Source organism: Lonchura striata, chromosome 3, assembly GCF_050655825.1.
Source record: "Lonchura striata isolate lonStrDom1 chromosome 3, ASM5065582v1, whole genome shotgun sequence".
Classification (NCBI taxonomy): Eukaryota; Metazoa; Chordata; class Aves; order Passeriformes; family Estrildidae; genus Lonchura; species Lonchura striata.
In genome coordinates, this window is record NC_140705.1 from 78766020 (window position 1) to 78778233 (window position 12214).

Genomic DNA, 12214 nt, shown 5'->3' on the forward strand with positions numbered 1-12214 from the left:
TCTTCAGTTCTTCTGAGTCAAGACAGATGATATCATACTTGCCAATTAAAATAGTGTGGCCAGCAGGACAAAGGAAGGGATCATCCTCCTGTACTGTGCTCTGGTGAGGCTGCACCTCAAGTTCTGTGTCCAGCTCTGGACCCCTCACTACAAGAAGGACATTGAGGTGCTGGAGCCCATCCAGAGAAGGGCATCAGTCAGTGAAGGGTGTGGAGCACAAGTCTTCTGAGGAGTGGCTGAGGGAGCTGGGGGTGTTTAGCCTGGAGAAAAGGAGGCTCAGGGGAGACATTATTGCTCCCTACAACTGCCTGAAAGGCGGAGGTAACCAGGTGGGGGTCTGCCTCTTCTACCAGGCAACCAGGGACAGGACAAGAGCAAATGGCCTCAAACTGCACTAGGGGAGGTTCAGGTTGGACATCAGGAGGAATTCCTTCACTGAAAGAGTGGTCAGACATTTTAACAGGCTGCCCCGGGAGGTGGCAGAGTCGCCGTCCCTGGAAGTGTTCAAAGTACAACTTGGCAAGGCAGTGCCATGGTTTGGTGGTCTGACAAAGTGGTGGTTTGTCCAAGGTTGGACTCAATCTTGGAGGTCTCTTCCAACCTTAATGACCCTATGGTCACAGTTGACTTGCAAAACAGAGTTTAAAGCATTTTATTACTTATACTACCAAGTGCCTGCTCCTATTGCACTTTACTTCCAGAGTAATTTCTGGAGTAGGACTACCATTAAAATAACTTGCTATACTGACAGCTTACACTAGAACAAACTTCCCTAGCCTAGTTAAAAATCTCCAAGGGAAATCTGCAAGTGGCTTCAAGTGAGTTCTTGAACAGAACAATACAAAATAAACCAAGTGGTTTTGACAATCTGTGGTTTTCTTTCATTCAACATCCTGCCAAAATATTCATTTTGACAGCAACAGAAAACTGGTAGAGCAAAAGGAGCCCCTTATGTCAGGCCACATTCTGGACTCTTCAAGTATCACAATGAAAGCACAAATAGGCTGCAAGTATCACCTGGCAGAAATAGAGCTTCAGCTGTGGTCTTCCTTGAGCAAAGATAGATAACAGGAGTAGGCAGATGTTGGGGATTTCACTACACATAAACCTCTTCCCATGTCACACAAAATATTAATTCAAAAACGGCTCACCTCAATGGAACCTTCCACAGTTTCTCACTTTTGTTCCACTTTGATCAGTGCAGAAATTCTTGGCTGCTCCTCCTTTGTGTTAATCTTAGTTAATAGCCTTTTCCCATTCACTTGGTTGGGCATCCCCAACCAATATCAAGATATTAATAAAGAATACAAAGAATCTTCAAAAAGCTCAATTCAAAATAAGGCAGTGCAGGTCAATGATGCCAAAACCCTGCTCACTTCTCAAAGGACTCTGACTACTCTGACAGTAGTTGATAACTGCTTAGTCCAAGAGGTGTTACATAGAACTGCAACTGATGAGTGAGCAAAATCATTAACAGAAGTAAATTCCAACCTTTAGTTACTGTAGATTTTTACAAGTCCTGAAAGAATTAACATTCAGGGAATACCACTTATCTCCACATTGTGTGCAATGGTTTTCCACTTCGGGCATTCGGATGCTTGGACATCCTCCAGAATTCTTTCACTGGATTCTGCAGTTTGCCATCAGTGGCACCTAAGTTCAGAGTAACTCTGCAATCACAGGTGTCTAATAGAGTTGGGTAGACCATCCCTCAGCTCCTTGTATGAAGGATACAGAAAGACACAAAGCAGTACAAGAAGGTAGTACTTGATGGGACACTGAGTATGGACAATGTATTAGGAGAGTGACAGCTTCTTCTTCCTTTGAACTGTCAACTGCTTTTCCAATGTTTTCAATCAGTTGCTTGTCAGATAGAAAGTAGGTGCACTTAGCCTAAAACAAGAGCTTAGGAAAAACAGTCCTCACTAGCAACCAGTTTTTCAAGGATGTTCTGGAAACTTTTGTTTCCATTCCTCAAGAAAGCAACATGAAAATTTCACAGAAGGCTACAAAGTGTTTCCAACTACAACAGTGCTGAAGTGCAACAATATCTCTTCTGACAGAATTTAGGCTACTGGAATAGTTTTGTTTAATACAGTTAAAAATCTTCTTCCAAGGCCTTGCAAACTAGACTTAATCCCTTCTAATAAGAACTAATGACAATTTAGCCTAAGTATTGCCATGAAAGCTCCTGTGAGCCTTTTTCCTGAAAGCACTTGGAACTGTCAAATGGAATAAGGCACTGAATCAGTTTCAGCAAGAAGCCCAAGACAGCACATGAAGACTCATGTTGCAGACACTTTCTGTCAGCTTCCACTGATGTGGTATCACTGGAGTTTGTTTTGTAAACTCCTTGTTCAAAAACCAAGACCAGACTGCAGGAGGAGTCTGTAAAAGCAGTAAATGAAACCTGCACAGAGCCAGCAGGACCTGTGTAAGAAGAGCAGACAAGAGGTCAGTACTTTGAAGATGTCTGATGCTTCTTTACCTTTGACAGTTAACACTACTGGGAATAATGAAGCTCCTACACATACACATGGTTAATAGGCAAAATGCAACCAAAGACTATGAGTAAAATGACAGAAGGAGACCACCCCCATCTTTTCCTTCTCTCCCCCTACACATGCACTGTCTGAAGCACCATCACTGGATGCACTTGGCAGAGGCAGGAGGTTGCCCAGTTGTGCACAGCCCTCCTGCTGTTACACCACAGGTCCTCTTGGGCACACTGTGAAGCAAGTGTCAAAAGCCACATTCCTGATAGAGCAGCCCAAACCTAAAGCATTTAAACTCAGGTCTCATGTCCTGTACCTCTGCCAAATCAGCCCCGTAGTAAGAGCAGTAAAAACTGCACCAGCATGATAGTCCAAAGGCTTTGATGGAAATCCTGTGAATCCATGGAGCAGTACAAAAAGCCCCACTAATGGCTGTGCTGTAATTCCAGAAAAAGTGGCAGCTCAGACATTCCACAGCCAGTGCTTAAGCAGTGCAGCAGCCAAATTCATTCAAGAAACAAGCAGGCCAAATGCTACCCTTGGATGAGAAAATCAGCTTCCGCATACTCTTCTTTCTCAGTCTCTTAGAGAGCATGACACATGCCTAGAGACTCCTGTTGCAGTTTTCCAGCTCTTGCAAAATGACATTCCTTCCTTTTTGTTCATCGGGAAGACAGGATAGTAGAAGTTTTCAGCTAACAACAAGATTACAATAAGACAATAATGCAGTAACAGTTTGATGAAGACTTTTTTGTATAGGGCATCTCATTCAAGGTTTCTGATTTACTAAAGCTACAGATACAATCTTTTCATTTTCTATATTCATCCAAGCACTCTTCAAGAACATGCCCTTCTCTCCTGAAGAGAATCCACCAGGCATGGCCTCATTAATTCCTCTCAATTCTGCACTTATGAGATCACACCTTGAGTGTTGTGTCTTATTTTTAGGTTCTCCAGCACAAGAGTGACAATGACACACTGGAGCAAACTCAGGACAGTGGCATCAAGACATTCAGAGGGCTGGTGAGACCAATGTACAAGGAAAGGCTGCAGGATGGCTTTGCTGAGCTTGAAGAAGGGATGCTCAGGGGAGTGTGTGTGCAGGGGATTTACTGCTGTTTTCAGCTGTGTTAACGGGAGGATAGCAGGACTGTGGAAACAGACTTTTCCCTCAAAGGCATACTGTGAAATGGTCATGCAGCAATGGACACAACAGCAACCTTTGCAGATTCCAGGGAGCTATCAGGAAAAACCTTTTCACAGTGGGGATAGGTAAATCGTTGGAACAGGGCATCTCCATCCTTGGAGATACACATTTATCTCACCTCAACAATGTCCTGAGCAATCTGATCTGATCTGTCATTGGATCTGATACTAAGTCTGGCCCTGTTTAGGGCAGAGGGCTCAGAGATGTGCACAGGTTCCCTCCAGCATTAAACAGTCCATCATCCTGCATCACTGACCAGAACAGCTTCCTTTAAAAAAAAATAAATAATTCTAACCAAGGAAACTGGGCTTAGCCACAGGAATTAAACTTCAATACCTAGAATAGAGATTAAAAGAGTATCATAAGAGACTATCTCCTGTTACAGACCAGCACCACCTGCTTTTCAAAATGATGCAGATTAAGCAAAAGCAGTGCAGCCAAATGTCGACATAACCCTCCATCTGCCCTCACCACCACAGGCTGAAAAATGTTTTTGGCAGCTGTATCTTGCTTTGTCTTTTACCCACATTGAGCTGGATGCCCTAATAGCAACTGAAAGACAACAGTGGCACAAAGGGACACTACTAATCAAAAGTCTATTTTTGAGCACAAGGTATTTGCAGACACCAAGTACAGGCGTCTTGCAGGATACAGATAAACAATCATTATAAGAATTGTTTATCTGCTGCTAAAAGAAATAGATCGACAGTGATGTTAAACACACTGGCTATGAGAGATCTAGTGTGATCTGACAGCAAGATTTTCATTGGAAAGTAGTTTTAACAGTCTGAATGTCATTCTTCCCTATCAGAAAAATAAGAGTACCAGTCTACCCAAGAGATAAAATTAAAATTAGAGTGTTCTTTACTGCTGTTAGCCTGAAAACTTCGGGTTGCAATGTTAGCATGAAAGAAGTCAATAAGCAGAAGACTTCCAATGCATCAAGTAACCTTTGTCAAAATACCCTCTGTGGTCTGTCTTTACATTCTGCCATGGAGTTTCAGGAAGGTCTACACACAGATGTGCCGGCAGTGACCCTCTGTTACTCTCAAGAAACACTCCAACATTTGACATAAGGAACCTGTTTCAACAGAAATGCTCTCAGGTAACACAGTATTACAGTTCTGTTAAACAGCTTTTCTCACTCCATGCATTTCCCTGAAGAGCAGAAGACCTATTTGAAAATATATCCAGATATCACCAATGACACTGAGCAGCACAAAAGAAATCCCTGTCAGCCAGCCTTGGATTTTGATCACAACGAACTTCCAGGAGAGCATAATCCAGCTAAGCAGAACCTGGACAAGGAATGATCAAGAAAAGGGCAAAGAGGGAACTGTGAAAAGCACAAGGGATATCCACAACTGGAGAGAAACCTTTGGTGAGGAAGGAGAACCAGAAAAGGTAAGATTGCTGGGGAATGGGAATGAGGGAAAGTGTTTTCTAGAAAAAAAAAAGCCAAAACTGACTCAAGAGTGGCCTACCTGGGTGGAAGGCCTCTGGATCGTAGATAGTTCTTTTCCCAAATGAGAAGCACGAGGCCAAAGGACCAAGAGCAACTGGGAACCTCCTACACTGCTGCGGTGATTCAAAACCCTGTGAGCAAGAGGGACATAGAAACCCAGCATCGTTGGGTTGCACTGCCTTGTAACAAAATGAGCATTCACAGGGCATATTGTGTGCATTGCTTCCCCTACCTTCGTCTAAGTTTCCTGCCATCGGTGAGCCAAATATGCCAGACTAACAAAACCAAGATAACCAGACATGGAGGATGTTGTTGGAAGGCGCAGAAAAATGAACCTGAAATCAGGACTGACACTGGGTATATTAAGTGCCAAGCCCAACCCCCCTTTGGTTACTGTAGTTTCAGTCCGCTAATTACATACGCAAATGCTGACAGCCAGGCACGAGAAGATAAATGTAGGGAAAAAAGCCACTAGATAAAGGAATATCCTAAAATCACTTAAGCTCTTTTACCAACAGCTTTGTTACTAAGTTTAATCAGCCATTCATCTGAAATTCCAAAACTCTTTGGGAAAATGGAATCACAAGGAAAAGTTCTGATGCACAACTCTAGCACTGTACACTGCCTGTCAGCTCCAGAAAACACCACTTGTTTGCACAGACAAGAAGGAAAACAGCATTACACAACTCAGTACATTAGTGCTAAAAATGCAAGGACTAATAACTGAGTTTAGATAAATCCCCAATAATCTTAACAACCTCCAAGAAAACTGTATAAATCATAGGCAAAATTTATGAGTTTGAAATGACAATTGTGGATGTTTTTTACAATCTACACATAAAAGAAAAAGCATGAAACTATTCAATAGCTCATAAACTGAAAAAAATAATAGAAGGCTTTATACAAATAATGGCTGCATAGATAATGCACACTAAATATACAAATACATGCCCCCATCCTTCCCCCTGCTCTCATCTACCACACTGAAACCACAACATTACCTTTTTGGTTAATATTACCTTTAATGTCTCGATGAACAATACCATGTTCATGTAGTACATTGATAGCAATCGTGATCTGCTTTGAGTACAGCCTAATGACATGCTCCTGAAGGCCCAGTTTTGATACCTCCTCCAGAGTGCCCTCATCACAGTATTCCATGAAGATGTACATTTCTTCCTGTTTTGGGAAGCAAACCAGATTTCACTGGGTATAATTTTTATATTTTAAACACAAAATTAAAATACAGTTTTCCTTACATCCTTCATTGTTCATGAAATAAATAACAAAAGTATCATGTAATGACTTAATGAAAATATCACCATGAAGTATCTAATATTCTACTGCACAGCTATGGAAACTCTCTAATACATGCCTATCTGCATCATTTCTACATAACTGATACTATTCAGTGATATAAAAATACAGTGCTTTGGCATCAAGCAAATGATACTTTGGAAACCTTGCAGGTGTATTACACAGAAATTTATAGAGATTCTTTCCTTATTTAGAGAAGGGGGGAAAAAGGGGCACCAAATTATGTTTTGGGCTTGTTTTTCTATCCCTGCTCTCTGACTCAGTTCTTGCAGTATCATATCTTAACTGCTTGAAATGGGCAAGTTTTTTGTTCTTTGCTGTGGCTTGAACAAGCATACCAACTCTAACTCACTTTAAGGAAAAAATTAGGTTTCTGTTGCCACTCTGTCTCCAAGCCCAGCTGATTTCAAACAGACTGAATTAATATAAAAAGATGTCAAAGACACCAAAGAGACTTAGAATCTAGTCCAAAAAACCAATGACCTAGTGGCACAGACACCCAAATCTGTGCCTCAAATAGAGAACTGCAGAAAGCAGCCTACATCCCCTTCTAAACCAGCAATGGGTCACCAAAACAACTTCTTCCATACTGAGCAAACCAGTCAAATCCAAGCAGCACTTTCCAGCAAGACATGAGGACTTGAGACTCACAAGGGGGAAGAGCATGTAGAAAGCACAGAGCAGTAACAAGGTGAGTATCCCAGCACACAACTCTGGAATCCAACTCCATAGAAAAATACATTTCATTACTTCTGCTGCTCAAGCACAAAAACTTGCCTTTTCCTTTTGAAGAGATGCTAGCCAAATTCCAATACTTATCTGGAATCAAGATTTAAATGCCAGCAGAAGATTTTTCCAGGAATCAACATGATCCAAGTACAACTTTTGCTGCTAACAGGGACAGGTTTTAGCCTGTCTAGTCTTTATCTACATACAGAAATTACCATACCATATATGATATAACTTGCTTTTAGACCAGTTCAACAGAGTAGCAGCATAGAATAGTTCCAGCATTATTCACTCTATTCACTTATTTTAAGCCTCCTCTGTTTATGTACCAGTTCCAAGAAGTCTCTTCTATGCTTCAGAGACCTCAATATCCAGAGGAAAAAAGACACACTGCTATTCACAGAGATAACCTGACAAGATTAACTAGAATGTTCTCATGCAAAAACCTCCAATAATGCAAAGCTTCTTAAAATTTTCACTCTGCCTTATAAAAAAGGCCCAATAATTTATGTTTTCTTACCCTGTGGAGCTCCACACCAAAATAACGAACTAGATTAGGGTGTTTGATGCCTTCAAAAATCTTCAGTTCATCAGCTGTTTCTTTGATAGTTTTGTGATCATTAGGTTGAAATCTGATCTGCAAGAAAGATTTGTCATTATTTTGCTACTATTTCAAATTAATAAGGAACAAAAAAAGCAAATAACCCATCCCAAACTCAAACGCAACAAAAAGCTTTTATTGTTGTTGTTGTTAAATAGCATATCACACGAAAAGCCTCAAATTACCCCTCTCCATCTCCAAACTGAAACAAATGAAGCCCACTAAGCTATTTCTGGAAAATTTCCTACAACTATGATGATTTAGAAACTTTAGAAGAGCAAAATTATGTTACTTAAATGTGCCAATACACTCATGTGCACACATACATCTCTTCTGTGCTTGCTTTCTAGTTTAAATGTGGTAGACAGACACAATACAACAGAATCTGAAAGCAACATCAGAGAGAGCTATCATTCAACAAGGATTTTCTGCCAGGTACTTCATCACCAGAGTCTAAGTGATCTCTTTGAGGAGTTTATTCAATGAGAATGAGACAACTCCAAAGAAAAGGTGAGGCATGAAACAAATACAATCAAAAATTTTGATGAAAGAAACTGGTTTTCATTATTTCTACAATATGCTGTGATGGACTGTTCAATGACAAAAAACATCAGGTATTCTGAAAAACTGATTTAAAGCTTCTAACCATGCAAAGATAAGCAATTTATGGAAGATGCTACTTTTACCATATTGTTAGAAAACAGAAGCTTCATTAATTGAGTACAGGACAACTGTTAAAGAAATAAATGCACATATATTGCCTTCAGTTGCTAGGATATTATGATTGTTACATTCTGTGTAACAATTCCAGGATTACAGTTTGTACTCAAGCAGTGGTATAATTAAATATATGAAGATTACAAAAAGGTGACAAATTATATTCAAGTATTTTACATACTCCCTAATGCATAGGTTGAATACTATGTATTTGTAGTAAAGCTTGTCCACTATAATCTGAAGTCATTTTAATGACACTGTGGTTGAGGTAATACAACCAGAGTGTCCTTGGTGCAAGGACAGGGGAATGCAGTATTCTTAACCAGTTTAAAAAAAAAAAAAATCAATAAATCTATCTTCCCCAAGTTATTCTTAAAGAAATACAGAAAAGTCTTTTATTTGAAAGTTGCAAGAGTTTTCATTCAAGCCTAGTGAAACATCTCCCAAACAAGATCTATTTATGAGCTTACTTCAGCTTCTGCTAAAGAGAAGATACACACTAATCTATACATACTAAACAGCACCTGCACCTAGAAAGCAACTCTGAATTATAGAAACAGAGTGCAGCTGATGGGGAGGGATGGAAATGTTATTTTATCAGGAGGAGAGAAACACAACAGCAACAAAATCTCAAGTGTTGGTATTAGTCAGTGACTGAGTATGGCACAAGAAGTTAAGCACAAGCTCAGTCTTGCTTTTCTACACCTTGGGACATATATAACCTACACACTACAGGAGAAGTTGAAAAACATCTGATGTCACAATTCCTATCTTTTGCTCTAAGGAATGAAGAAAAAAGTAATAAAATGTGAGAGGAAACAGTGCAAAGTAAAATACAAATTTGTGTACAGTCTTCACTAATGTCTCAAAATTATTTAAAATCTCTTAAAGGAAGTTCACATATATTAAGTATTCATTTAAATTCACAACCATCCTATGGGATCACTAAAAAAAAATTATCCATTTTACAAACATTTAAATTGAAAGTTATAAACCAAAAGCAACTTGAGGAAAAAGTGCTAACAGCAGCTATGACTACATGAAGAAACAATTTGTCTTCCCATCCTTTCCCCGTTTCTAACAGCAGTGTGCAGAAACCCTCAATGACCCCTACATCACCCACATTTGGTTTAGGAAAAAAACAAGGGCAGCAGTACTCGTATTCACAGTACTCACTTCCTTCATAGCCATCAGCTCTCCAGTGTCAACACTGATACAGGTATACACCTTCCCATACTGGCCTTCACCTGCAAAGTTAAGTTAAGGAAAATTCAGTACATTGCCTTCAACAAGCAACAAGTACACCAACTGCAATGAGGAAACATCACTGCTTTTTACCTTCCTTTTCATTTACAACTCCAAGTAGCTTTTAACTGTAACAATACCATATTCATAGCCCTGAGTTCAAGCTGAATGAAAGTAAAAACATTAATCAGCTGACCTGAAAGAAAACTTCTCAAGAACAAATATTTTCCCCCAAAATCCCAAACCAGAGAGTAAAATATGATAATATGGGGGAGGCAATAATATTGGTGAATTAAATCCCAGAGTTCCAACTAATTTCCATTTATATTCCTGGTTCTTCCAAATGTAGAACTTGAACATTTTATAGGTTTAAACACAAGGAGGTAACACAAGATCATACCTCAGTAATAGTCCTAACCAAGTCCTTCTCCTTATTTCCTGTTATTTGACCAATGAAAATGACAGTGACCTTCTACATATAAGAAAATCCTAGCCAAAACAGTATTTTATATTTTAACGTTTTGATTTCAGTAAAGTTGACAATACCTATGCAGAGACAGAAGATTTTTAAACACAGTCTTTGATTTCCTTCAAAAATACAAAGTTTGGTATTTTAGCTAGATAAATGAAAGCATAAAGAACATACCAATTTTGTTTCCTCTCTGCCACTTGAAAGTCACTTTTCTCAAACCTACGTGCATGACATTATCGTAAGATTTCGGTGTGTCACAAACTTGGCCAATGATGTTCTTCCTTCTCATCTCTCTGTATCTCCTTTCTTCAAACAACTGAACAGACCTTTGAACAGCTTCCATCGGGGCTTGCTTGGAAGCAGTGTCTAAAGAGAGTGATGAACAATTTCCTTGACTGAGAAATATTCACCATTTTATTGTGTTATCTTTTGATATCACATGAAGTAACCAGAGTTAAAACTATTTTGTGAGTCTAATTAAGATATAGAAAAAGAATGAGGCATTTTAACAAACACATATGAAACTATCACTTACAAATCACATATGAAACTAAGGTAAAATGGGAACAGTGATGCTTTCCTAATCATCTCTTACTTGATTCAAGGAAATCACATTTATGAAATGCAGCACACTTGTCTGCATTTGACCTGCAACTAACCTCTGAGAGCGGAAATACGTTAGGGTCATAAAATCACTAAGGAAAGAAGGACAGGTAAGGTTTTGTCTTCAGAAATATGAGAGGTTTCTTGAAAGAGCCCTGGCATCTGCTATTTCAAAGATTTAGATATATTAGAAATTCCAGTTCTCAAGTCTTATAGTGAAACAGCATCCTAGTGAGTGAGACCAAAGAGATCTCAGGGCAGTGTTAGTTCATCCCCTCTTAGTAAAGCACAAAAATTATACATCTGTCACTGTTAACACCAGTAGCCTAACCTGTTCCTGGAAGTCTCCAAAGGATGGAGATGATATTCCCAAACTCTATATATTCTACTCCCCTACCCACAGTCAATACTAGTTCTGCTATACCAAATATGCCTTGCTATAGTTTTAGATCAAAATCTGTCTTATTCATAGTGGACAGTAAAACCAGTTCCCGTTACAGCAATCTTCTAGAAATTTTCAAGTTTTCCTTCATTCTTCTTTGTCAGTTTAAACAAACTGAAATTCATTCAGTATTTATATTCTGACCTCTAGATTTCAGAGTAAGAATTTGTAATTCTTCCTGTGTTCTGTGTAATACACATAAGAAGGCCAGTTTCCAATGTGGCAGAAACGTTTTTCTCGTGTTTCATGAGGTTCTACTCTCACATTTATGTTTGCCACAATATATGTAAACAAGCTTCATGTATTGATCCATACAGTACAGAAGTGTCTGAAATGATAACTTATTTTCAGTTTCATGAAAATCAGTAGTAAGACAGAGAGGAAGGAGCCCCACAATATCCTTAAATTTAGGAGACAGTGTGGAAACACACTATTAGACACCTAAAGCTGGAAAATTCCACACTGGGGAGAGCTCTTGGGAAGTGAGGAAGTGCTTCCTACTGTCATAATTTGGTACTGAATAGGGATAGCAAACTTCTGCTATTTCTATATACTAATAAATGAACTCAGTTTTGTAGAACGCTGGTAGTATTTTTCAGAAACTGAAAATAATTAACTTTTATAAAGTTTAATTACTCCCAAAAAGTAAACCTTGTGATTCTGCTAGCAATATCCCATACCTGCAATCAGGGTTCTATTTTTTCTGTTTCCTGTGTATAAAGCTGTGAAAACCTCTTCACAATCCACAATAAAATCAAACCTTTCAGTACAGCACTAGTCTAACAGACATTACATAACAGTGACTCCTAAACACCTACCTTTGGTCTGGTTAATCAACGTTCTGAGCTCCCAGCTCCGGCGGGATGAACCACTGGAATCTCCTTTTGGATACAATGGCTCTAGAGAAATGTGTGAAGACAA

General features: G+C 39.2%; 1 protein-coding gene across 4 annotated transcripts in view; it reads right to left on the minus strand.

Annotated features, from left to right (window-relative positions):
* The window catches only part of MAP3K4 (mitogen-activated protein kinase kinase kinase 4), a 62546-nt gene that overhangs the window by 3018 nt on the left and 47314 nt on the right, over positions 1-12214 (minus strand). For all 4 annotated transcript variants that reach the window (XM_021544132.2, XM_085576851.1, XM_085576849.1 and 1 more), the window contains 5 exons: positions 12112-12192; positions 10423-10614; positions 9708-9778; positions 7734-7850; positions 6187-6346 (listed from right to left, as the gene is read on the minus strand). In XM_021544132.2, the coding sequence (XP_021399807.1) occupies positions 6187-6346; positions 7734-7850; positions 9708-9778; positions 10423-10614; positions 12112-12192 (621 nt within the window). The remainder of the gene's footprint in view (positions 1-6186; positions 6347-7733; positions 7851-9707; positions 9779-10422; positions 10615-12111; positions 12193-12214) is intronic.